The sequence below is a fragment of the Thamnophis elegans genome, chromosome 4 (assembly GCF_009769535.1).
Source record: "Thamnophis elegans isolate rThaEle1 chromosome 4, rThaEle1.pri, whole genome shotgun sequence".
Lineage (NCBI taxonomy): Eukaryota > Metazoa > Chordata > Lepidosauria > Squamata > Colubridae > Thamnophis > Thamnophis elegans.
Genome location: NC_045544.1, coordinates 60457300 through 60483996, shown reverse-complemented (window position 1 = coordinate 60483996; position 26697 = coordinate 60457300). Strand labels below are relative to the sequence as shown.

Here is a 26697-nt window from a genome sequence, read left to right as displayed (position 1 = left end):
TACTGAGCAACGCAATTGTCATATTCACAGAACACAGTGTTCATTTGCAATGATTTACAAACAATAAGGTCTTGGATCACATAAATTTATAACACTTTTGTCTTAAAATACTCTGCGTACCAGGTTTGTCTAATATATTTTGGACACCACTTAACCATTTGCAGAGGTTGTTCCAGGACTTACTTTTTTTAATAACTCCACATTTCATATAATTTATGTTATCATTTTCAGGATTTGTGGGAGACTTAAGAAATTGGAGATTACCTGGACTGTATAATTTCAATTATTAATAATGTATTGAAGTGTGGCCGCAACTGGACTTAAGCTACTTCCTTAACTATAAAAGCTGCAATTGCTAGCAAATGAAAGGCAGAAATGGTATTTAATTACCCCTTCCTTCAGTGATAGGGCAGAACGGAGCAATTTCTCTGCTTGCCTGCTGATCTTCTCTAAAGAGTTGAAGGAAGAGACAATTTTCCCCTATGTATTTATTAGGGCTATGCCCTGGTTCAAAGGGATGATTCAATTTGAAATAGATTCACTCAAATCACTCCTTCAAACTGAATCATCAGATTGATTCAAGGCATCAAGTCAGTTACTTCTGGATTGGTTCAGTGGAATTTGAATGCAATCTGGCGATTATTTCTGTACTTATGCAGCTTTATAAAATCAAAATATCAGTATGGCTGTCTTTCTATATCTGGACAAAACTGTTAAGTAATACAATTGATTCTTTGATATTGACATGAATCAATGAATTTTAACATTTCTAAATCCTGCCTATGGCAAACCGGAGGGCAAGTAGGCAGGCTTGAATTAATTCAGCTCCTTCTTCCTTACCTCTCAATTTATTTGTCTGACCCATAGCCTAGTCTCTGCTATTCTTTGTCTAGTCTGTGTTATTTAGCTCTTTCGGTCTCTTCTTTCCTTCATTCCATTGTGTCTCTTCAAAAATCTTGTCTTTATGTTGTTGTTTTGACTTGTCTTCTACTGAATCTGTGAGTCTTATTCACTGCACAAATAACAACTATTTGCTATTAGACTATGACACATGACACCTATATAGTATTGATTGATTATATAGACAAAGATGATAATTATCATGTTTTGGAGATAGGCAAAAATATAAGTCCGTAATACTTGAAAAGATGGAACGAAAAAGATGCAGATGTCAACTAGAAGGTAAACAAAATCAATTACAGCAGAGATGGGTGGATTACTGGAAAACTTGAAGGATTAAATTGGAGGCAGATAATCCAAAAACAGTTCTATTTACATGGTAACTAATGATGGTATATAGTCCAATCCAATACAATCCAACCCCATCCCATCCTATCCCATCCCAATAAAACCAACACACATTTTAATAGCAGCATATAAAATGCAGCATCCACAAAAGAGGCTAATTAACCTGGCCAATGAGCTACGCCAACAGGTCTGCTAACCCAAATGTAGACAGAGGGTGGTGATTTCTATAATTTTAAACATGTAATTTTAAAAATATTTTTAAGTTAAACTAGTTAGAGGCTGATTCTTTTTTATGGCTGCTATCATTGTCTTAAAGGAGTTGCAGTGGGACTAGTTCAAAATATATTGCCTGAAAATGTTGAAGCTACCTGGATAAAGTTTTGTAACATTAAAGCCTTCAGAAAGATTTAGATTTGTGAAAGTTTTATTCCAGTCTGCCCTAAAGTAAAGCATCTACAAGTGCTTGAATGCTTTCAGGTAATAATAGCCTATGGGCAAAGATTTCATCATATTAAATCCCGAGTTAATTTGAATTACAACTTGTTGCTTTTGAATATTGTTGTTTTGGTTGAGAGAGAGAGAGAAGATGGGAGGGAGAGAAAGAGAAAGAGAGTGAGAGAGAGAGGAAGAGAGAGAATGTGTCTCTATCAGTGGTGAGATTCAATTTTTTTTATTACCAGTTCTGTGGCGTGGCTTGGTGGGCGTGGCATGGCTTGGTGGGCATTGCTTGGTGGGCATAGCAGTGGAAAGATACTGTAAAATCTTCATTCCCTCCCCACTCCAGGGGAAGGTTACTTGAAAATCTCCATTTCCTCCCAATCAGCTGGGACTCGGGAGACAGAGAGTAGATTGGGAGGGGGCGGAGCCAGTCAGAGGTGGCATTTACCAGTTCTCTGAACTACTCAAAATTTCTGCTACTGGTTCTCTCCTAGTCTCTATATAATAGAGATATACAAAGTAATGCAAACTTCATTTTGGCTAAGGCTTTTAAAAGGCTTGTATGTTAATTAATACCGACCTCAAACGCCTGGGTACAAATGAAGGATTTTGAAGTCACTAACTAATATCATTCTACCTTCTGCATTTATCAGAACTGTCTTAAATAACTGTATGTAGTTGAATTTATTGAAAGGTTACACCTACTTTGACTCCACTTACTCTCTATTTTCTTTTGTTCAGTTACTTAAAATGCTGAACACATTTTAATTAGGCTTTTAACACATCACAAGAACTTGTTAAGTATTATTAACTTTAAATTAATCACCACTAAGTCAGTTCTGCCTCATGCAGACTAATACCATATTCTTATTTAAGAAATTATCCAGCAATTACAAATTATACAGCAAGAATGGAAAGTGTTTAGCTCTTTGAATGTATTAAATACAGATACTTATGAAAGTTGAGTAAAATTAGAATCCTAAACCTACTTAAATGGGAATAAGTCCTGTTATGCAATTGGTTTCCCCCTTTCTAAGTTATACTCCCAATTTGGCTCACTGTTTGCATGAATTTACTACAAATCAATACAGGGAATAATTTCAATCACAAATGATACCCATATGTTATGGATGGGGCCTGGCAAGTATGTGTAGCTGGGAAACAGACCCCACTTAAGAAACAACAACCAGAGTGCCTTCCTTCCTTCCTTCCAGGATACCCTATATATGGAAATTCTAGCAGCTTGTGTGTGTGTGTGTGTGTGTATGTGTGTGTGTGTGTGTGTGTGTGTGTTGTGTCTCTCTGTGTGTACACACGGTGTGAGGAAAAAACCCAAGGATGACCTTTCCTTACTAAGGTTGAAAGGGCATTCTCCTTAACTTCCATTTGCAACTTTGATAGTTGGGTCTTGGCAAAACAATAGTGGGCATAAGAAAGGGTAACTTTCTAATGTAATGTTGCTAGAACCATGACCTTCCCTGACCATTCCTTTTGTTAATTAGAGCAAAGGGCTTAAGCTTGTCAATAACTCATCTGCTCATGATCCCTGTCATTTCTTTGTTATTCAACAGGAGTTGGATCACCTGTTTCTGGGGGTTTTGCCCTAACTTTCCCATTTTTCCCCAAGTCAGAATTACATTGGCTAGTGATAATTTTGTTTCAGGAAAGAAACCTCTTATCAAAAGAAAAAGAGACCCTAACCTTTCTGACTAACTTAGGCTATCTTGAATTTCAACTGGTTCTTGCTTTGTTCAGTTGCTCTTATCTTTTCATACTGAAGACATTTAGAAGAAATGTAGATTTTCCTTTTTGCATCTAACACTGACCTTCTAGGACCAGAAATGTACACAAGTTGTACACCTTCACTTTTTCCCAATTTAATCCAAAAATATTCAATTTCTTCATTTAGTGTACCTGCAGTTAAGGTACCATCTCTTAATATATGTATACTATCTGAAAGATACACCTTGCAAACCCATCTCTCTTTGCTATGTCTTTCTTCATTTTAGCAAGAATCTCTGTTACTCTTTCTGTCTTCTTCTTATAGCTGAACACTATAAAAAAGTGAATCATTTCCTTAAACATGCCCTATTTTCTCTACAACTCTTTGAAATTGTTGCCTCTATCTTGTGGCCTGTGTTCAGACTAGGCTTAAAAATATTTTCAGAGCAATGAAAATAATATGAATAAAGTATTTTTGACCATCTTAATTAGAGGACTTGGCATCTGAATTAATAGGGTTTTGTTTTTCATTTCACTTCTATTCCATCCATACGAAACCATCTTATGCTATTTGAACATTTATCCATCTAACTGATATCTCCTACTTGGATTTGGTAATAGATTTATATAGAATAAGGAATGTTCTTAAATCTAATATAAATTGGAAAATGCAAGGAATTAATCCTGAAACTTTTTTCTCTACTAGAGCAGGTAACATCTTTATTGGCATTACAACAGATTATAAATATATGTTTTCCTTGCTATCCATATAGGAATATAACTGAGAACATATGGAAATGTTGTAAGAAAAATAAAAAATTAAGGAGGCCAATAGATTAATGAATGTATTAATGACTTCAATGGATTTAAATTCAATATAATGTGTTTTAATATTATGGTGTTCAGGAGCGGAGTGTTGTTCAGATGAGTGTTTTCCAATTTAATACTTGACATTCAAATCAAGTCTGCATTGTATCATTGGGATTGCAAATCTTCTGTAACCACAAAGGGAGTCTCTGACCATGTCCACGTGACGCACTCAACATGGTTTAAGATATTTATCCAGGAAATGCATGCAACATGACACAGTAAACCCAACTGGCTATTCCCTGCCTCTTCTGCCAATACTTTTTTTTAAAAAAGTTTGTGGCAATACAAAAATCAACAACAACAACAAAAAACATGCCATTGCCTGATGGAGTGAAGGAAGACTGAATCGTTCCCCCTTAACTTTTTGAATCTTGCGTTTACTTTGCACATATCTGGGAAGGGTGAAAACAAAGTGAAGAGCAGAGATATCTGCAGGGAGAGTCTGCTTCATGTTCGCACTTGCCAGCTTGACCAGAGATTAAGACCTCAGACATATTTAAATAACACATTAGTATGGGGTTTACTAAGTTCTGCTTGTAGGCTATAATTAAGATGCTCTACAATAGCACATGTTCAGAGGATCTACTACTGTAAGTGAAACGATTTTGTGCTTAATTTGTGTACAAACATTGTCACTGTCTCCCACAACCTAACAAATGAAACAACCTGGATATTACTGCACATTTTCATAGTAAAGATTTCATAGATTTATTTGTGAAAGACATGCATATATTATAAAATCCAGCATTTATTGAATCATCCCTCTATTTCACATACTGTTTATCTCCAACAGACCTTACTCTGTTGACATTCAACTTTTATTGTATGAGTCACCATTTTATTGACCAACAATAGTGCCTGTTTAGGAGATCAAGAGGAAAACAGAACAAAATGATCAAATGTATTCCTTTTCCATATGTGCTGTTTTCTGCCTACAGATGAGATTTATAGGGCTTTATTTTAAAATTCTGCATCATTTAATCTGCACAGCATTTCACAAGCTATTATTGTTCAGTTTTGAATAAAATATACTGATGACATAAAATGTTTCTTCTTTTTAAAAGCTCATAAAGACATCATGACTGCTTTTATTTGACAGCATATTATAGTTGCTAAAGGACAATGCTGATGTTTTCATTCATCTGACAACATTACATTTTAAAAACATATATACTTTGGTACAACTATCTAACACTTATCAAAGTAATTTCTGCTCCCTTCACTGATGTTAATATCCATTCAGCATGAGAGTTGATGGAATTTTATGTTAAGATTTGAAAGAATTGTTTGGTCTCTTTTCATCTTCTGTTTTCTCCATACAGAGCATTAAAACATATTTTACTTTTTCTTGAATATTTAACTTAAGTGACTTCATGGATTTACATTTAAAATATAACATAACAAGACATTGCTACTGTAGTAACAACAACAGGTGGTAAATACTTGTGTCATGATACAGTTCAATATGAAGAGATCTTTTAAAAAACTGATCATACTTTATACTGTATTAATTTCAGGAAAGACATTGAACAATATATCATACTGTTGACAACAGGTTTAATTCATGCCTCAGGTACAAACCTATGAAAATTGAATGTTAAACCAGGAAAGGTAGTTATTGTGCTTTCACTAGATGATAATGAGAAGGTAGAATGGTAATACAATACAACAAAGATATACCTATTATAGAGCCATATTGCCTGTTTGCCTAATTATAATTTATTTCATCAGAGTAAATCTGTATTACAGGCTGAAATATTAATTTCTAAGCATAAGCTTTGGTAGGTAAAAGTTTCAGAACAGCCAGTTAGAATTTGATGTGTGATTCATAAAATCCAGAAGGCAGTCCAAGACCTAAAAATATTAGCATTGTTTCCTGTAATTACCATTAAACAAACACTAATTATTTGAAAACATATTTTTTTAAAAAACTATTCTGTGTATGATTCAAAACTTAGAGACTATTTGCTACAGCATTAATTCACATTCTTTTAGCTATATCAGATATTAATCTCTAATTGACATGCTGCACAAATGTAAAGTTTCTGCTTCATTAAGGTTTTCCTCACTACTACTGCTAATGCATTAGAATTTTTTTTAATAACCCATAAATAATTTTTTTAAATCTATGAAGTAAGTTTGACCAAAAAAATAACATATACTGGGGCAATATGAGTTTTAAAGGATGATGACCAATGCAGTTATTATTAAAGTTTCTCAACTTGCTACTGAAATACTAGTGATTTGTGTTGCCAAATCATACAACTGATTAGCATGCTTTGTAATCATGATACCTTAATGTGCTTCAATGTGTAAAGAGAATCACAGAATAATTTTTCAGCATTTAGCCCATTCATATTATGTGCCATATAATAAATATTTTTTACAAGAATGATAAAAGGCAAGCAGTAGGTGCAGGCATATAAAGGTTCCTTCGTTTTAAAAAATCAAGAAGTTTTTAAAAATATACACTTGAAGTTTGATAAACAGGATTTTTTTTTTGACTGAACTCTTCTGTTTACCCACATCACCAAACTGCTTGACCATTTTATAATGAAATTTTAAATGACCACATTGCATTCGAAACAGAATCAATCAATTGCAAGTACTATAATGGTATTATATCAAAGTTGCTTCTACTCTAAACTAATAAAGCTGGAAATCACCACACTGTCCTGCCCCAAATCAATGCAGGTTATGAAGAAAACCAAAGGCTTTCATTCCAGTCATATGGGCATGAATATCCCCCATGGAGTGGGGATCCCAGAAAATGGATAGAATCTGTTTGTTTCAGCCTTGCCAAATGGGGAGCAGCAAAGTTGACAAGGCATTTTTCTCTTGAAGGTTCTGCTAGTTATATTCATCTCACTGGAACTGGGGAATGAAACGGAGGTTCTCTTCAATGAGAAGCCTTTCAAACTAGCTTTATAATTGTTTAACTAATTTTTTAAAAAGGGGGAACTGCAAATAAATCAATCAATTCAGATCTCAAATGGGACTGATATCCAGAGCAGTGTAGAACCTTGTGTGGAAATACCCAAACTTCAAGTGAATACTTAGATTGTTTACTAAAGAAGCGGGAGGGGGGGGGGGGATAACAGTCTACCAATGCATTTAAAGAATGCTACAAAACTGTATAACTTTTAATTACTGGAAGATCATAAAACTGCTCCAGTGATTTGGTAATGTGTTGAATAAGCTCTGCATGCAAGAAATAATGAATGCTGGTGTTAATTTCACAGTATCCCTGGAGAATAAAAGAACAGAAAGTACCAAGTATATCTTACTTTGTATACTATAGTAAATTCTTATTACATTGCTAATCAGCCTTGCCTCAAAACCCCTTTATAATGAAGGATTTGAAGACATGGCATTGCTAGGATCACTCACCATTCTTATTCTTAAAGATGTTTAAAATAGGGAGAATCTGACGATAATAGGGCACTAAAGCTTCCCCCACCATATCAGCTGACACCACCAGGTGCTGAAGGACTTTGAGCGTGATGCAGATGACCTGTCGGTTTCGAAGGTTCAGCGCATCTTGGATGAACGAAAAGAGACAAGAAGAAAACAGAAGAATTAATTTCAAGAATGTAAAGGGGAGGGGAGAAATTCTCTAATGGACAAATTTAATTAAACTGTACTCTGCAGGGGATTGTAAGTGGGCCTTTATTAGCCTGGCTTTGAAGGAAGCCAGAGATGGATTGCCGCCCCAGTGGTATAAAACACGGCCTTGTCTGAGGGTTATTTGTTCCCACAGTTTGTGCTGACTCTTCGGCAACCCCAAGAAAGCAGCTTATTATTCCTTCTTGTTGTCTGTCCTACTGGTTCCTGCCACCCCCACCCCACTCCCCCTAGAAAGAGAAGAAAGAAAAAAAAGGAGGGGAAACCCATCATCAGTACCATTGGGACTACAGGAATTGAAAAGGCAAAAACATGAAGGTTGATGAAACATTTTACTATAACATTTGGACTGTTTATTTTTTGCTTGCTTAGCAATCATTTTATTCCTTTCAATTAACAATTGGTACTATTTGGAGAAAAGAACAATGATAGGAATGTTTACAAAGAAAAGCTTGTAGGCTTTTTTTAAAAGACTAACTGATAAATAAGAATTCTATCCTGCCTACTTGAGAATTTTTTGTACAGTGTCAAGCTGGATTTTGCTACTGAAATCAATGATACCTTTTGTCTTGTTCCATTTCAGATTTCATTCCAAAGAAAAGAATGCTGTATTCTCCATTGTATTTCAAATTTAGATTTTCAAATGTGAATTTAAATTCAAATTTATTTATGCTCCTGCTTCCCACTCCAAAATTATACACTAGAGAGTAAAGGCTGCAAACTGTAGATTATTATGAAGCTTCATTACATATAGCAGTTGCACAGTTGCAAAGAGCAATGTCCCCAACCAACCAACAAAAACTTTCATTACATTCTGTCTATTACAGATGTCAAGTTGCAAAAGAAGACTAGGAGGGATAAATAATGCACAAATGGAGAAGCATGAATACTGTGGGTATAGAATGGGATGGAAAGAAAGAACTGCCAAATTTCCTCCAGCTCCCAGGCTCTCCTTTTCCTTGTCCTTCACTCTCATCCTTCTGCCTTTTTCTCTTGATTCTCTCACAGTCATGCAAAACCTAACTATTAGGTAAACCTAATTTAGCAATCTCTTTCTCTGCACTATAAGTTCATTTGCCAGAGTTTTCCCCTCTGCTAGGAATCAATCCCCAAATTCAACAATCAATCAAATAGGCTGACAAAATCCCAGCAAAGCTGCAACCACAGGAGTTCTCCTCTGATTATTCAACAACCATCCTACTACATGCAGCCTGTTTATTTGTATATATTTGGAAATTTTTGATTGCCTTCCCCCTATTAGTTCACCAGTTCACCAATAAAGTCTGAACTAATAGGGATTGGCAATTTCTCAATTACGCCTGGCTTTAAAATGATAGAAATGCAGTTTTCTATGTTGGAAAACATGCCATAGTTTTGTGGAATGTAGAATTTGGGAAATGCTAAGAAGAGTTGCCCTTTACCCAATTTCCCTTAAATTATGGGTTCGCAATGATTTAATTCAAACCCATCATTAGTGAAAGAACAGGACAAAGCTTTTTACTAATAATTCCAATAGGAAACCTCTAGATCTCCATTATGGAAAACCAGAAAGCCCTAAACCGTTTGGTGGATGCAATATTTAATTCAAATATACAATGTGGAATGTTTTCTGTAGTGTTGCCTCCAGTACAATATTAAAAGATTAACATAGCATTTGACTCAAACAGAATTGTGCACTCCTGCATTTAATTAATTCAGAAACATTAAGAAAATATTTTAAAGATGTTGAATTCTTTGGCTCATCCATTTCTCTATAACCAATCTCTTTAAAATAACTGTTTTCCCTCTTTGTTCAACTGAGTTTTTACCCTGTTGCAGTAGAAATATTTCAAAACATGGTGCAGATTAACAGTCAGCTATTTTCAATAAAGCTGGTTCATTTCTAACTCAATAAATAAGTATTGTGCTAGTTGAAAATGCAATAAAACTATATTTCCTATATTGCACTAGCTGAAATTGTGATGAAGCTCCATTTCCTTAGATGGTATTAAGCTGCAGTGTAATACCTTCTATTACTGTGACTACTTGGATTTTTTTCAAGCAACACTGAAAATGAATGAAATGTGCACTTTGTTTTGTTTTCTTTAAAAAAAAAAAGCAATGACATCTATGGATTGGAGAAACAGGCAGTTTTAAATCATGGCCTCCCACTCTTAGCTGCTTGGTAGGGAAAGGAGCCCACAGAATATCTAGCTACATGAGTGAGAAGCATATCTCCCCCCCACTGCATTTTTTGAATGTAAGTTTTATCCAGCCAAATTGCTGGGTTGCATTCTTCCAAGACAGCCTTGGAACCTCTCCCATGGCTGACGCAGATTCAGAATCTCTAAAGAGCATCAGTTAATCAAGCTGCAGCATTAATATAGGAAGACAAGTTAAACAGCTCTCCTAGCCAGGAGCTTCATCAGATACCATTTTGTTTGTTTTTTATGCTCTTAAATTTACTCTGTGAATTGTTTTGTCAGATGCTTTGCAGGCAGAAAGGGAAAATATACATTTTCCAGACATTAATAATATATCATCACAGATAAAATATTTTTATACATGAGAGATTATTTTAAATACTCCCTGGAATTTTCATTTCAGAAAATTCCAACAACCTGACTTAAGCTCAATTATAGCTAATGATCACAGAATGTATACTTCAGAATGTATATTTCAGGATGTTGCCCCTGGGGACGTGGACAAGGCCATGAGAGCTGTGAGTGCCTCCACATGTGTACTGGACCCGTGCCCCTCCTGGCTGGTTGCTAACAGCAGGGAGGTGACACGGGGCTGGATCCAGGCAGTTGTTACTGCCTCCCTTTGGGAGGGGGTCTTTCCCCCCGCATTTAAAGCGGCGGTGGTGAGACCCCTCCTGAAGAAACCATCTTTGGATCCAGCCGTTCTTAACAATTATCGCCCAGTCTCCAACCTCCCCTTTGTGGGGAAGGTTGTTGAGAAGGTGGTGGCCCTTCAGCTCCAGCGGTCCTTGGAGGAAGCTAGCTATCTTGACCCATTCCAGTCTGGCTTCAGGCCTGGCTACAGCACAGAAACCGCTTTGGTCGCATTGACCGATGACCTCTGGAGAGCCAGGGATGGAGGCCACGCCTCCATCCTGGTTCTCCTTGACCTCTCAGCGGCTTTCGATACCATCGACCATGGTATCCTTCTGCGACGACTGCGGGAGGTGGGGGTGGGAGGCACTGTTTTGCGGTGGTTCTCCTCTTACCTCTTGGACAGGTCGCAGTCGGTGTTAGTTGGAGGGCAGAGATCGACCCCTAGGCCCCTAACATATGGGGTGCCGCAGGGTTCGGTCCTGTCCCCCCTACTTTTCAACATCTACATGAAACCGCTGGGCGAGATCATTCGGCGGCACGGGATAAAATACCACCAGTATGCGGACGATACCCAGCTGTATCTGTCCGCCCTGTGCCAACTCAATGAAGCGGTGGAAGTGATGAACCAGGGACTTGAAGCTGTTAGTGACTGGATGAGAGCTAACAAACTCGTGCTCAACCCAAATAAGACCGAGTGGCTGTTGTGTTTCCCTCCCACCAATTTGGCTAGTATTCCATCTCTCAGGCTGGGGGGTCAAACACTACGCCCCTCAGACAGGGTCCGCAACTTAGGAGTCCTCCTGGACCCACAGCTGACTTTCGAACATCACTTGTCAGCTGTGACCAGGGGGGCATTTGCCCAGGTTCACCTGGTTCACCAGTTGCGCCCCTACCTGAACCGGGAGGCCCTCACAACAGTCACTCGTGCCCTTGTGACCTCTAGGCTGGAATACTGCAATGTGCTCTACATGGGGCTGCCCTTGAAGAGTATTCGGCGACTTCAGCTAGTCCAGAATGCGGCCACGCGAGCGATTGTGGGTGCACCTCGCTTCACCCACATAACACCTATCCTCCGCGAGCTGCACTGGCTACCTGTCGATCTCCGGGTACGCTTCAAGGTGCTACTTGCCACCCATAAAGCCCTCCATGGTAGTGGATCTGGATACTTGAGAGACCGCCTACTGCCAATTACCTCCACACGACCTATCAGATCTCACCGGTTAGGCCTCCTCCGAGTCCCATCTGCCGGTCAATGTCGACTGGCAACTACGCGGAGGAGAGCCTTCTCGGTGGCAGCTCCGACCCTGTGGAACGATCTCCCCATGGAAATTCGTACCCTCACCACCCTCCAGACCTTCCGCACAGCCTTCAGAACTTGGCTATCCCGTCAGGCCTGGGGTTAAGACTACAACCCGCCCAAATAGTATGAATGTTGTGTTCTTAATTATGTATTTGTCTTATATGTTAAAAGTTTGTCTCCCCCTCCCCCTTTTTAAGTTGTAAGCCGCCCTGAGTCCCCCCACGGAAAAGGGCGGCATATAAATAAACTTTAAATCTAAATCTAAATCTATACATCTGGTTCCTTATCCTGGTGAAGCAACAAGGTCACTTCTGCATCACTGATGGCTATATAGTTGAAATTATGCTCATCTGCAAGCTGGAAACCCCTACTCTAGGTGCCAGATCATTAAAATGTCTAGCTTGGGGTTGAGACTAAAGGAGTACAGTAATGATTAATTTGGAAGAGGAGCCAAAAAACAGATGTTGACATAGAAGGATGGGAAAGATCTTTCTACTTTCTACTAGAGCCGTGGTGGCGCAGTGGTTAGAGTGCAGGCTACTATTGCTGACTGCTGATTGCCAGCAGTTTGTCAGTTCAAATCCCACCGGCTCAAGGTTGACTCAGTCTTCCATCCTTCCGAGGTCGGTAAAATAAGGAGATTAGTTTGTTGGGGGCTGAGTCTGTAAACCACTTAGACAGGGCTGTAAAGCACTATGAAGCAGTACGTAAGTCTTATTGCTATTGCTACTTCAGTGCTAACATTTGGACAAGCCCGCCTTCTTATTTCACCGTTAACATTTGCATGAATTTTACACTTATACTGCCCTTTGAATTTGAATGTATCTCGTTTATGTATCCTGATTGGTGCTCCTCTCTATCCAATGTTATTGAAGAGATGCTTAATATTTTAAATTATAAAGACAAGTATGTATAATATTTTCACTCCCCCTTTTTAACACATTATCGAAAAAGGAAACACATTTATATAAGTCATGTGTCTGAGAAATTGCATAAACCCCTGTGATTCAGTCTAAAGAACTTTTGCATTAAAAGTAAGTGAAAAGGCTCACTGTGGAACAATAGGCAAGTAATGTTACCTTTTTTGTCAGATTTTGTTATTTTGTTCTTCATAAAGCCTTGTTATTGCTACATGTTCCATAACTGAATTATTATGACTGGGTTGAATTAACTTGTAATAGCTTCACATTGAGTAAATCTGGGGTGCTATGTGTCTTCCTCACTCTTGAGACCTTTACCAGAGGCCTGGGAATTTGAGGGTTTTGTGCAGGATTTTAGCTATTCCTAGCACTGCATTCTTCCTGGATAGAGATCTCCACTGTTATTCCTAGGATCTGTTGGAGCCATTCTCCCACCTTAAGAGTCACAGTCGCAAATGTTTATCCTACCACTGGGAGCACTTTGGATTTTTCCTCCCATTTCCTTCCCAGTTCCACTATCAGGCCTTGCTATTTCTACAAAAGGCCGAGATAGAAAAAATTCTTGAGTTATCATATGATCTTGAATTTTCCAGTTATACTTTTCCCCCTCAAAATTTTAGTTTTGTCACAGTTGATTTGTAGTTGGCTACCTTGACAATACTTGACTAATGTTTCAAGTTGGTATTTCAAATCTTATATGGTACATAAAAGAAAGGACAATGTCATCTGCATAGAGCAAAGTATACATTTTGCTTTTGGCTAAACATGGGCAATGACTATCAACTTGAAGTAATGCAGTCTTCAAATCATTAACTTAGACCAGCGATGGCAAACCTTTTTAGCACCGAGTGCCCAAACAGGAATATATTTGCATGCGTATGCGCCAGAGCTCCAAAACCCGAAGACCAGCTGGCCGGTGTGCGCATGCCTGTTTTTGGGGTGGTTTTCAGCTATTTTCAGGCTCATTTTTGGGCTGTTTTCAGGCTGTTTTCTGGACTGTTTTCAGGCTGGTTTGGGGGGTCTTTTTTGGGCCATTTTCAGGCCATTTCAGGCTGTTTTTCAACCTGAAAACAGCCTGTAAAAGGCCTGAAAAACAGCTTGTTTCTTAAACCAGAAGAGCAGCTGGCAACAGCATACGTGCCCACAGAGAGGGCTCTGTGTGCCACATCTGGCACACATGTCATAGGTTTGTCATCACAGACCTAGACAATATGGGGCAACCAATCACCTTGTCTCTCACTCTTGCTTCATTTTTAGCAAACCTTTTCTTCTACAAGTAATATGCATTATATTGTGCTGATATAAAGCCTATATTATAAACATACCTGTCATGAAACAAATTCTTTAACTGAACCCCAAATTTGGTTCTATTTACAAAATCAAAAAGTGGCCTTAAAATCTAAAAAAAAAAGAATAAATAATTTGCCTTTTAGGAAAATAAAGTATTTTCCCACCAGGTAAATTAATATAAAGTATTGGTTAGTTCTTGATCCATGGTGTACCGAAAATGCATTTAAGGAAGCACATGAACCAAAAAATAAATAAAAATAAATTAAATACAGAGAAGTTAATGAAAGTAAAGCATGTTTTATGTTGTGTGACTTATACCCAACAGCAGATACGAGAGTCAGGAATAGATTTTTCTGCCATTTATTTTATTGAGACTTCCAGAAAAACTAATCTTAGTGAGTCTGCAGTAATTCCAGCATATACAGGCAGCCCAAGATAAATGAACAACAAAAACTCGATTGCTGTCATCCTTAATTAACCAATAATAAAAATAATAACCCAATGCACTCCACTTCGGAAATATTACAATTAGCCCCATCAGTTTCAAAATATTGTTTCAAAATCAGGACATATTACAATGTGTGTGGGGTTTTTTAAAATAAAAGTCCAAGGCAAAGGCTTGTATTTTGTGCAAACTAGCACTTATCAAAAACTCCAGATATTCTGCTATAGGCCTGATAAGCTGCCTAATTAAATCACCAAGTTATTTATCAGGCATGTAATCTAAACAAGGCAACGAGCTGTTCTGACAATAATTTTTCATGTCAGTAGAATCATAAAAGGGCTATGCTAGGGAGAAATTATGACCATGCCGACTGAGACAATGAGTGTTATTGTTAAAGATATCTACAGGCCCCAGCCTGAGGAAGTTAAGTTCTCCTGACAGCCAAGACTACAGTATTGTAAAAGTTTCTTGAGTCCTGCTTCTGAAGTGTCAATAGATGGATTTTATGGCAAGTTCAAAACACCATCCTCTTAATAATTTTTTCTACCTGTGATCTGAGCAATAGGCTTGTCCTAGCAGAGTCTTGCCTCATTGCAATTCACAGTTTCTGATTTTCTGGGCTTAACACCCAAATGTGTGCATAGTGTTTCTCTCAATAGAGAGAAGTGATGGGCTATGCTATTCTCTTGAAACAGAAGCATCCACCCATTCCTGCCTTCCTACAATTGGCAAACAGTATGAGGTAGCCTCACTGCAGCCACTGCAGTTTCACCTCAACCTTCCTAAGGTCACTGCCATGGCTGTGGTAGCAGAGACTAATCTGGCATTCCTAAGGCTTCCTGTTGGAGGGAATCTCATTCTACTACATACCATTGCATGATAAGGCACCAGCAAATTGCCCTTATAGGAAAGAACAGATTATGCCACGGTCTTCCCCTTTCACAGCCCTAGTATACCAGGTGCCTCTTTGATTGGCCATCCATTTTTTTTCCTCTAGCAGCAACCTGGCTATTATCCCAAAGGTACTATTTCAAGAGACAACTGGAATGTCTGGTTTTTCTTTGAAGACATTTCACTTTTCATTCTCTTAGAGCTGAAGAGGTTTCTTGGATGAGAAGTGAAACATCTTCAAAGAAAAACTAGAAAGTCCAGTTGCCTCTTGAGAAAGCACCTTTGGGACAACCGTGACCTGGATGAATATCTATAGACACCTGGCTATTATTAAAAGCATATCAGCTATTGTAGTAACTTGTTCATAAGAGGCAGACCAAACCATTCTATATTTGCCTATCTAAAGTATAAGATTGAGAAACTGTCTTTGGAGAGAGGCTCTGTGCTTTTACATAGAAAATGTGTAATCTATTAACATTTGTATGTTGTAAAAGCTGTGCACACATAAGTAGAATAATGTGTTTCATTTTAGACACATCGACTTATTTTAAAATGTTCAATATTAATGCTTTACATATAGTCTTCAACTGAAGACCATCTTTTTAGTGTTTAAAGTTATGGTGACTTATGATGTGACATTGCACTTAAGGTCATCACAGTGTCCCTATGGTCACAATATCAAACTTTGGGCATTTGGAAATTGGCATGTATTTATGATGGCTACAGCACCCTGGAGGGATGTGTGTGTCATCTAATCACCATTTATGACTTTCCCAGCTGGCTTCTAACAAGCAAAGTCAATGGGGTGAGCCAGATTCATTTAGCAATCATGGCACAAAAGGTAAAAGCAGCACAACTCTCTTAATGACTGCATCACTGAATGACCATATCACTTAGCAAGTTCTAGTCCCAATTGTGGTTGTAAGTTGAGGACTACCTGTATTGAATCCAAATCCTGGCATATGTCAAAAGAGTCATTTCATTGTCTCCCAAATAATGCTTGTGTCCTGAAATCATAGCCTGAGATTCAAATACAATCGTGAGCTATGATCAATGCACCAAGATTTATCCATTTGCATTATATTGAAGAAGGAAAAAGGGAAGGGTATGCAAGAATAATGCAGGCAGGCAGTGGCTCTTGCCTAACTTTCAGAACACAAAGCGGTTTATCAGAAATAGAACATTATCTCCTGATGAGGAAAAACTTGACTTAGAAAGAAAAATAACCAAGCTACTCAAAATAGTAAAATAAAAAATTTGAGATACTACAACTATTTTGCTTTTACAGTATTTTCATATCTTAGTTTGAGGAATATAAAAAGAAGAATGAAAAGAAGTTTAACAACTTGTATACTGCACCATGGTTAGAATTAGAGTAAGAAAATAACAAGTCAGGCCAAACAATTATTTGGACCTTGGTTATGGCCTTACAACTGACTCATCATCTACAGTACTATAAATACAAGGCCTACCATACTTTATTCCTTAATTAGCAGCCTGTCAAACTCCACCCCCCCACCCTCCAAACCCTAGACTTTATTTCACTCTCCATACTTACTTTTTATTGGAATAATGAGCTGAGGAATGACAGGAAGGATCTTATTCCCACCATGCTCCAACATGTCATGGATGCCTTGCCGAGCAAAAAACTCATAAGGAAATTGCATTTCACACAATCCATCAAAAAACAGTGGCAAATAGTGGTGGTAGTCCAATTTTTCAATCTCCACCTGGAAATCCATGCAGAAAAGAAGTCAATCAAAACTTATCAACTATGTTGTCCTATTACAGTAATGTTTCACCACAATGTTCTATTGAGCAATCCAAATGTTAATATCCATTCCGTTTCACGTAATGATGGCTATTTTCTTTCAAAGCAGAAAATTAAAAAGAAACTGATCTTTGATGCTTGTATTTTCAAATATTATTTGATATGCTGCATCCACTCATTTTGAATGGATAGATCCTTCTGGTAAGGAATAAAGCTGAGTCTAATAAATAACGTATTATGGAAGACTACCAAAATGTATATTGTAAAGCTGAAACAGAAAATAGAAGTGCTTTCCAACATTATATATTCCCAATAATAAAACTGACATTTACATCAATGCAGAACTTCTAATTGTTCTAGTTATATATAACCACAATACATTTTTTTCCATTACTGATATGTTACTAAAAACAAAATATTAAACTGGATTTACTCAAATAGTTATGAAAACAACATTAATCATATAAATCTGAATGAGTTCACTTTGATGTGATATATCAAGGAAATTAGCTGATCAAAGGAATTATGTGATAAATTTATGATCAAAATGCATTTTATAGCATTCTACAGGAGAAAACAAACCTTGTGATAGTGATGAAATAAAGTCAATCCCTTTATTTTGAAGTGAAGACTACAAAAAGTGAGAAAAAACTTTCTACTCTTATTGCACTTTCATGGCCTTTTAATGATAGTTTAAGCATTTCAATTATGAGGAACATCTTCCTACTAGTATTTATTCCATCGCGTTGCAAAATGTATTTTAAAAAATTGTGATGGATAAGAATATCACCGGATATTCTTGATTATTTTTTATTTGAGAGAACAAAGCTGATTTTATACAACTCTGAGTGAAGTTACATTTTGTTTTATATAAATAAAGAAGACCACACTGATTTTCAGCTATTACTGTTGGAGATGATCAGGCTGAGCCTGAGGGTGGGGTCAAATGCATCATCAGTTTGGAGTCAAGACACCTTCATAAGAGGCTTAAGTCCAGACCTCCCTTGAAGTCTGTTGACTCTTATCTAGCATCAATTTTGCCTTGACCATTAATAGATCAGATTGTTGTGCACACGTTACATGGAATAAATGAGTAGTGTTTTTGAATTCAATCCTGGTTCCTGACTTCCTGTGCCTGACAATTACTAACCATTCTCATTTCCTAGATAACATTCATTAATGGAGTTTATAATACATTTCTGTTTTATAAGACTTAATTGACAAAATACTATTTTTATTGCAATATCTTTAATTTTGGAATAGATTGAAAAACCACATTAAGAACTGTGTTTCTACAGTACAGCTGTTTGAAAAATTTGCACAGATTGGCAACTCATACTACTTTGGAAAAAGCTTAAAACGATATTGGATTTCTTGAAGAATCTGCTGGGAGGGTGTGAAACCAACTGTTCTTCCAGTGTTAAATGTCCTCCCACCACATGGAATCCAGAAATATTTTAGTATTACATTTCACAGTGTGAAACCTTTTGCTTCTCTGTTTATGACTTAGCTTTGAACAATAACTATTATGCAAAAGGGCCAAGATAAATAGGATTTTTGTTGTTTACACCCATAACATGCTTCTAAATTTTTCAGCTCCTCCCAAAAAAATATTCTGAATCAAAACTAAAAATCTGTATTCAACTGAATTTATTGAGACATTGGCACTGATTCATTGAGTGTATTTTTCCTTTTTTCTCCCCCCCCCCAAAAAAATATCAAGAGTAACTATGAATCAAGCCTATGCAACACTATATGACCTACAAAAGCAAAAGGGTAATAGAGAATTGATCATTCACATTTTTCTGACTTTTTTAACAACACATCAAGATATTGTTCCAATGGAAAAATGCATTATTCTGGTAAAACTGCACAAAGGACAGTAAGCTATTATCTAGTCATTCTATCCTTTACTACTTTTGTTTAACTAAAGAAAACAGATAACATACTTTGAAGTTTCTCTGAGTATGTTAGATTCAAAACACAATGATCTTTCACCCTGTCTAGGAATGATTATATATGACATATTGTGGACATCTGATCAAACAGCTGCTAAAATACTCAGATTATTAATATAATACAATGGAAGTACCAGATGATAACGATTTTGGAACAGCTGCACTGAACTTTCTTGCTTTTTTATAGCTCAAGATCATGCAGGAAATTAAACTATATTATGAGTTGTTTTTGAACTATTTCATCAGACTTACGAACATCCAGATATATTCTTTACCACTATCTTTAATAAACATATTATTCAGAGATAAAATTATATCAAGTAAATGTAGTTATTTTGCAGCAACTCAAGACAGAATGAAAAAGAAATAGCTTCACCAACCCGAAAAGATGGAATATTCCAAATTATTAGTATTATTTAATGCTTAAACATGGGCATCTTCAGACAATTTTTAATGAGAGGAACTCTATTAATACGTCTACTTCTTTCTCTCTCTTTGTGTGGATAGGCAGACATATACACACACAATTATTGCAGCATCCCTATGAACACATGATCAAAATTTGGGTGGTTTGCAATTGTATGTATTTATGACATTCTCCTGGAATCACACGATCACATTTTGCAATCTTCCTACATGCAAAGTCAATGGGGAAGCCAGATTAATTCAACAACTGCATGATTCCATGGAGCTAATTTCACCACCAGCGAAATATGTTCTAGTCAGCAGGGGCTATAGCAGAAAAGGTGTGTCTTCTGGGGCCTACAGATGGATCTCCTTAACAAACAGGACCTGGGGCATACCTTTTCTGCTGGATCTGGTGGAAGAAATAGATATAACTAGGAAGAGGCAGTTCCTGAACTAATCTGGTCCCATGCCATGTATGGCTTTAAAGGTCAAAACCAGCACCTCAAATTGCACCTGGAAGCAAACTGGAAGCCAATGCCAGTTATGGAGCCAAAATGTAAATATATATAAATAGAGTGAGTTTGGAAAACATTTTATTAACTGCAGGAGAATCGAAGGAACTAAAAACTGAATTAAGAGGTTGTTGTACCTTCGTTGCTGCTTTTTATTTTTATTTTTTGACACATAGCTATCCAAAGTTTAAAATAAGTAGCTCTCTTGTTTTTTTTCTTTATGAGACAATAAATAACCTTTCCACTGGTACAGCAAGAACAAAGAGATGCTTTATCCAGATAGCTAGGTATCAATATATATAAATGGTTTCGGTAATTGGATAAGGGTACTGAAATGCAGAATCATAATGATTCCTCAGATAACAACCGGAGAAATGTGAATTTTCATATTTTCTCTTTGTTTCCTAAGTTTGAAATCTGACTTTTTTTTCAGGTAATAACTGGGAAACTGGAGAAAGGAGGAGTTTGCTTAGAAATATCATAGATGGTCAAGTATCTGAAAAAATTAAAAACCTATGGTGGAATCTTAGAGTTAGTCAGACCACTATGGTTTGCTTTTTCACTACTTTCCACTGGTATAATCGACTAAACCTAGAGTCTACATTTAAAGATTCTTTCATGCCTTCCTTAACAGGGATTTTGGGCAGAAACATTCAATGCTTCCTACTTCTCCATCTGCAGTCTGATGCTGTACCATCCAGTAAATGTTTCATTACTTCAGCAGCTATTTCTGAAAAGTATGCTTACAGAATATATCATGGCATATACACACATACATAAATAAAATAAAATATCATAAAAAGATATGCTTCCAACCCACTAAACACTATTGATACAACAGAAGTAACATATAGAAAGCACTGCAATGGACATGCTTCTTATGGGGACAGCGGGGGAGGAGGGGGGGGAAGCCAGGGAAGGCGAGAGCAAGAAGTAAGAACCCAGAAATTCAGATCAAGCAAGGGTAAATGATGCATATCTCTCATGGGTCCTACAATCTTTTTTTATGCAGCAGTAGTTGAATAAAGCAACACTTCTACATCGGCCAACCAGATGGAGCATCTTGCCATGTCAGTTTCAATAAATGGCTCATGATTTCATTAAAAACAGAAACACAGCAGAGGCACACTCCTTAATCAGTTTTCTTCACTTACTCATGGTCATGGCCAAAGAGGGAGAGACTAGATAAACTCGAGTTTATTTTATATGTACTCCCAAATGCTTCCTGAGTAAAACGTGATCTTTCCTTTCCAAATCTGTTGACTAATAATTTTTTTTAAAAAAAAACCTATGAGTCCATGTTTTGGGGAGGGCAAGTTTGTCTTCACTCCATTTGGGAAAAAAGAATTTCTGCTTGGGTATTGTATCAGCAAAGAAACATGGTGCACTTGGTCAGTGCATCTGGGAGGCCAGCACTAGCTGAGCTTCACTGATCTCAAAAATCTAAGCAAAGTTGGACCTGATTACACAGGCACCTCCAGCTAGCTCTACAATGACACCGAAATAATAAAACGTGTATCATGATTTCACAAAACAAATGTTGACGTTTTATATTTATACCAGACCACTGTATGCCAGTACATAAGGGGCAGAATTTACATTATAACACATGCTTCATAATTTGTCCCTTGTGGATGTCCCTACCTGGTTAGTATCCAGGTGGACGAACACCAGAAAATCTCACCGCTTTTTAAATCACCTTCAATCTATCATTCCTCAAAGTGTTCACAGTACAGCACTGACCATAAATAATGGCTGGCTAGTAAGCCAAGCTACTAGCTTGATATCCCTTCCAAAAATAACCAAGCTAGGAAAATGTCACTTCAGGAGATTCTTCTTTAACAACCACTCATTCAGCAACCATTTGAATTTATGATGGCACTGAAGAAATTGTAGTTGTGACTGTTTCTTGAATTTATAGCCACTGCTGCGTCCCATATCATGTGATCTCAACTTGTGACCTTTATAATTGGCTTCTGACAAGCAAAGTCAATAGGGAAGCTGACAGGAAGTTGCCAGTTGTACATGCTTAAAAAGCTGCATGGCCCTCACTTAACAATAGTAACCAGGACTGCAGAACTGCTGTAGCTAAGCTGCACAGATGACCATGTCAATTAACAATGGAATTTCTAGTATGAATCAGTGGGGGCTATCCATACAGATAGACTGGAAAATGATACAAAAGTCAGAATACTGGAAGGTAAATAACATTTCCTAGGCCCGTGATGCTGAACCTATGGTATACGTGCCAAAGGTGGCACATGGAGCCCTCTCTGTGGGCATGCAAGCTGTTGTCCCAGCTCAGCTCCACTACGCAAACACACATGCCTCCTGCCAGCCAGCTGATTTTTGGGACGCATGTGGGAGATGCACATGCATATGCAGGGGCGGGGGGAGCATGGGGGGTTGTGCGCTCCCCACTGATTTTGGTCCAAAGAGGCTTCAGGGAGTGTGCTAGGCCCAAAACTGGGCACAGGGGAGTAGCAGGTGCATGTGCAGGGAGGTGGGGTGCATGGGGGGTTGTGGCAGATGCATTGCACTATGGGTGTGGGCACACACACACTCTTTCAGCACGCAATGACAAAATGGTTACACGGGTTTCCTTGTTACATCAATTCTATCTGTTTCTGAATTGGGTGTCCTTTCTCATGTCTGACATAAACTCTCACTTGTACTACTGTACAGGTAATTCTTGAGTTACAACCATCCGTTCAGTGACCATTCAAAGTTACAACAGCACTGAAAAAAATAATTTGCAACTGGTCGTTGCGTGTAGAATCGATGCAGCAACCCCATGGTCACATAATCAAAATTTGGGTGCTTAGCAACTGGCATGTATTTACAACAATTGCAGTGTCCTGGGGTCACATGATCATCATTTGCAACCTGGGTTTGCTTAATGGCCGCATGAGTCACTTAACAGCAGGGACGTGCAGTCAGGGGAGGCAGGGCCTCACCAGTGTCATTAGGAAAAGAAAAAAAATTAAAAGGAAAAAGGCTAGGGTAGTTGCTGCCAGATTCACAGTGGATAACTCTGCTTAGTGCTTAACTGCAGGGGGAGGCGAGAGAACTACGGGCCTCCTTTACTCTAGCTTTATGATCACGAGCAGAGTTAAGCAAGGGTTAAAAGGCGAAAAATTCCTTATGCAAAAGAGGCACGTGGTTCTCTCGCCTCCTGTAGAAGGCATTTTTAGAGGCTTTTTAGAGTTCTCTGAGAGCAACTAGCTCAGTCTGACTCAGAGCTCTTGCCTTTCTCCTTTCACATTTTTTTTCTTTTCATGATGGCAGGCAAAAGCAGAGTTGAAATCCTCTCTGAAACAGCTGGAAAAGGTGCATGTGTGGGGGGGAGGGGGGAGGAATTCAAAAAGTTTGATTGCATGCAGAGCCACATTGCCTTTTCAAACACACACACACACACACACAGCTGGATAAAAGTATATAAGCCCAGCTTCACCAATTACAAGTTTGAAAAGGCAACGTAGCTCCACCTGCAATCAAAGGCTCGGATCGGAAGGCAGCAGGGGAATGCGGGTGGGATATGGCAGAGGAGCTGCTTTCAAGCCATTGGAAAATATATCAACTTCTGTGTTTGTGTTTGTTTGAGAATGCGTGAGTGAGAGAGGGATCCAACTTCTCTATGTGCATGTGTCTGTTTGAGAGAGGGGGGAGGGAGGGAGAGAGGGAGGAAGGAGTGGGAGGGAGAAGAAAAAGAATGGGAAAACGTATTTTGCAAGTGGGAAAAATGCTGTCGCTTTAAATCGGAACTGAGTATGCCTGGCTGTGGAATTCTGGGAGTTGAAGTCTACACGTCTAAAAAAATTGCTGCCTCACCAGCCATAAAGCTCACCGCACGTCACTGCTTAACAGTTGCAGTGACTTGCTTCACAAGCTTGGCAAAAAAAGTTCATAAAACTGATCACAACTCACTTAACAATTGCCTTGTTAAGAAACAACACAAATCCTGGTCTCACTTGTGGTAATAAGTCAATGTCTTTAAATGGGAATGCCATTGAAGAGCACTCAGAGGGTGCAATTAGTCCAAAATGCACTGGCACATTTGGGGTATTTTATGAATACTGCTTGGACTGGCTCTTAGTGGGCTTCTGTGGTTAATCAAATATGCCACCCCATCCCCCTACAAAGCCATTTGAACAAAGGTAAGATTACTTATGGGACTGTCTGTCTCTGCTCACCCCAACTGGCAGAGGTGGCAGGTTCCAGGTCCTGTCTATTAGACAGTATCATCTTTTACCTAGGAGACAGTCTTCTCCATTACTACACCTGCTTCTGGAAGAGCATCCTCCAGAGATTTGGAAGGCCTGACTCTGTTGGCCTTTCATAAGATATGAAACACTTGGATATTCCCACAGTAATTTGAGCTGGGAGACTGAGTCCCTCTGGCTGAGTGTTTTGATTTTGTTTCAGAGATCTGAAGTGGTATAGTTTTTGACCCCAGTGATATAGGTTTTTTTTAAGGATATGATTTATGTTATGATTTTTAATTCTTATACACTGTCTAGAGTAAGAGCGGGACCTCTGTATGTTGACTAACTAGATAAATAAAGAAGTAAATAAGTAATTAAAAGACAACAACTCTGCTACTTTATGGTTCAGTTCTAATGAACTGAGGGTCTCTTGACTACAAAAAAGAAATAAAGAAACTCAACTATAAAATATTCCAGGGCTAATTATTTCAATAAATGAAAATGAAATAAAAATCGTGTGAGATTTCAAAAGGAGAAAGAGGAAATGAAAGAAAGTTCAGAAAAATACATGAAGGACATTCAGTAAATAATTCACAGGCTACTGTATAGCCTGATTATGTAATGCTAGTTGGGGAGAAATATCAGACAAATTCTTGCAACAGTTAAACTATATCACATTAAAAGGTTATAGGAGAATGGGCCATCAAAACTTGCAAAACTCAGAGGGCTTCTTCTGTTACATTAAATACCGTATTTTTCAGAGTATAAGACACACCGGAGTATAAGATGCACCAAGATTTTGAAGAGGCAAATTTTAAAAAAAAAAGTTTTTGCATTCTGCAGACCTCCCAAAAATGGCCCGTTTTTTATGAAAACAAGCCCTTTTTTTCAAAAAACAATGGCATGAATAGCCTTTAGGAGGCTTGTGGAGTGCTCCTGGGGGCTGGTGGGGGCAAACCTGAGCAAAGAAACAGCCTGTTTTTTGCTCATTTCTGCCTTTCCCAGCCCCCAGGAGCACTTTGCAAGCCTCCTGAAAGCTATGTATGGCCATTTTGGTGAAGAGGGTGGGGTTTCAGGAGTCAAAAATGCAGCTTCTTTTTTGATACTTTTTTATACTCCAAAAAATACAGTATGTAAAAATTCTGAAGTTATTTGGCAAGAAACAGTGGATATTATCTTAGGAAATGTTGGAACATACTTCTTGAAACAGTTGCACAATATTTTATTTGTTCCCTTTTGAATTTGCATATTTGCTTATTCTTACTATGCTTAAGAAAACTGATTTTAAATATGTGAGTTTATAACTGAGCACACAATACTAATGCAAAAGTGGCATAGCCTTCTAATACAGCATTTGGAAAGCACAGGATGGCTCCCAAAATTATTCTTCCAGGTCCATACATCTGAAAGCTGTTCATTGGCATGGCTCTTTCATCCAACTTCCTGGAGGTGATTTCCTGGCTAATTGTCGTTCATGTAGCTGTCTGAAGTCCAACTAGATGAATAGCCTATTTGTCTTCACACTGATGCATTCATGGGAATCTCTCCAGGATGCAATTGCTACATTAAACTTAGCTTTTTGTCTTGGCATAAATACTGGAACAAAGAAGGCAAACTCATTTTGTTCTGAGTTCCGTATCTTTCTAAAGCTGCAGTGATTTAGACACAGATTGCATAAAAATATTATACAACTACATTTAACCAAAAGAACAGAGGCTGCAAACTTAATCCCATTATTTGAGCCCCAATGAATTGCTTGTGATATATACAATATATAGATTGCAGTGTTCAACATTTGTTCATCCTGGCAGAAACTTTCTGTTATAATCTATGAGAATACATATTCATATGTTAATCTGTATTGTACGTGTCAATGCCTTAAAGAAAAAAGTGTTATTTTCATCCTCAACATTTTCTTTAAAATCCCTTCAGGATCCCATCAAAAACTAGGAACAGAATATGGTTTATGTAAAGAGAAAAAGACACAGACCGGGGGTGGGGGAAACTGCTGCTGACAAGAGTCTGAAAGGAAAAAGCCGAAAACTGTTTTGGCTGCCAACACACATTCTAAAAAGAGATTGAAGAAATCCATATCTGACACATCTCACAACACATATAAAACTCATCCTAAGCAATGCTTAAATTAGAGGTTGAAGCAGCAAGAACCATTGGTAGGTGTGAGAGCGAATGAGTGTGTGTGTGTGTGTGAGAGAGAGAGAGAGAGAGAGAGAGAAAGGGGGAGGGAGGGAAAGAGAGGGGGGAGAGGGAGGGGGAGA

The 26697-nt window shown here is 38.0% G+C and overlaps 1 protein-coding gene across 1 annotated transcript in view; it reads right to left on the bottom strand.

Annotated features, from left to right (window-relative positions):
• Positions 1–26697, bottom strand: part of PACRG (parkin coregulated) — a 270618-nt gene that overhangs the window by 104033 nt on the left and 139888 nt on the right. Inside the window, exons 4-5 of the mRNA XM_032215518.1 lie at positions 17126–17297; positions 7669–7818 (exon numbers count right to left, since the gene is read on the bottom strand). Of these exons, the coding sequence (XP_032071409.1) occupies positions 7669–7818; positions 17126–17297 (322 nt within the window). The remainder of the gene's footprint in view (positions 1–7668; positions 7819–17125; positions 17298–26697) is intronic.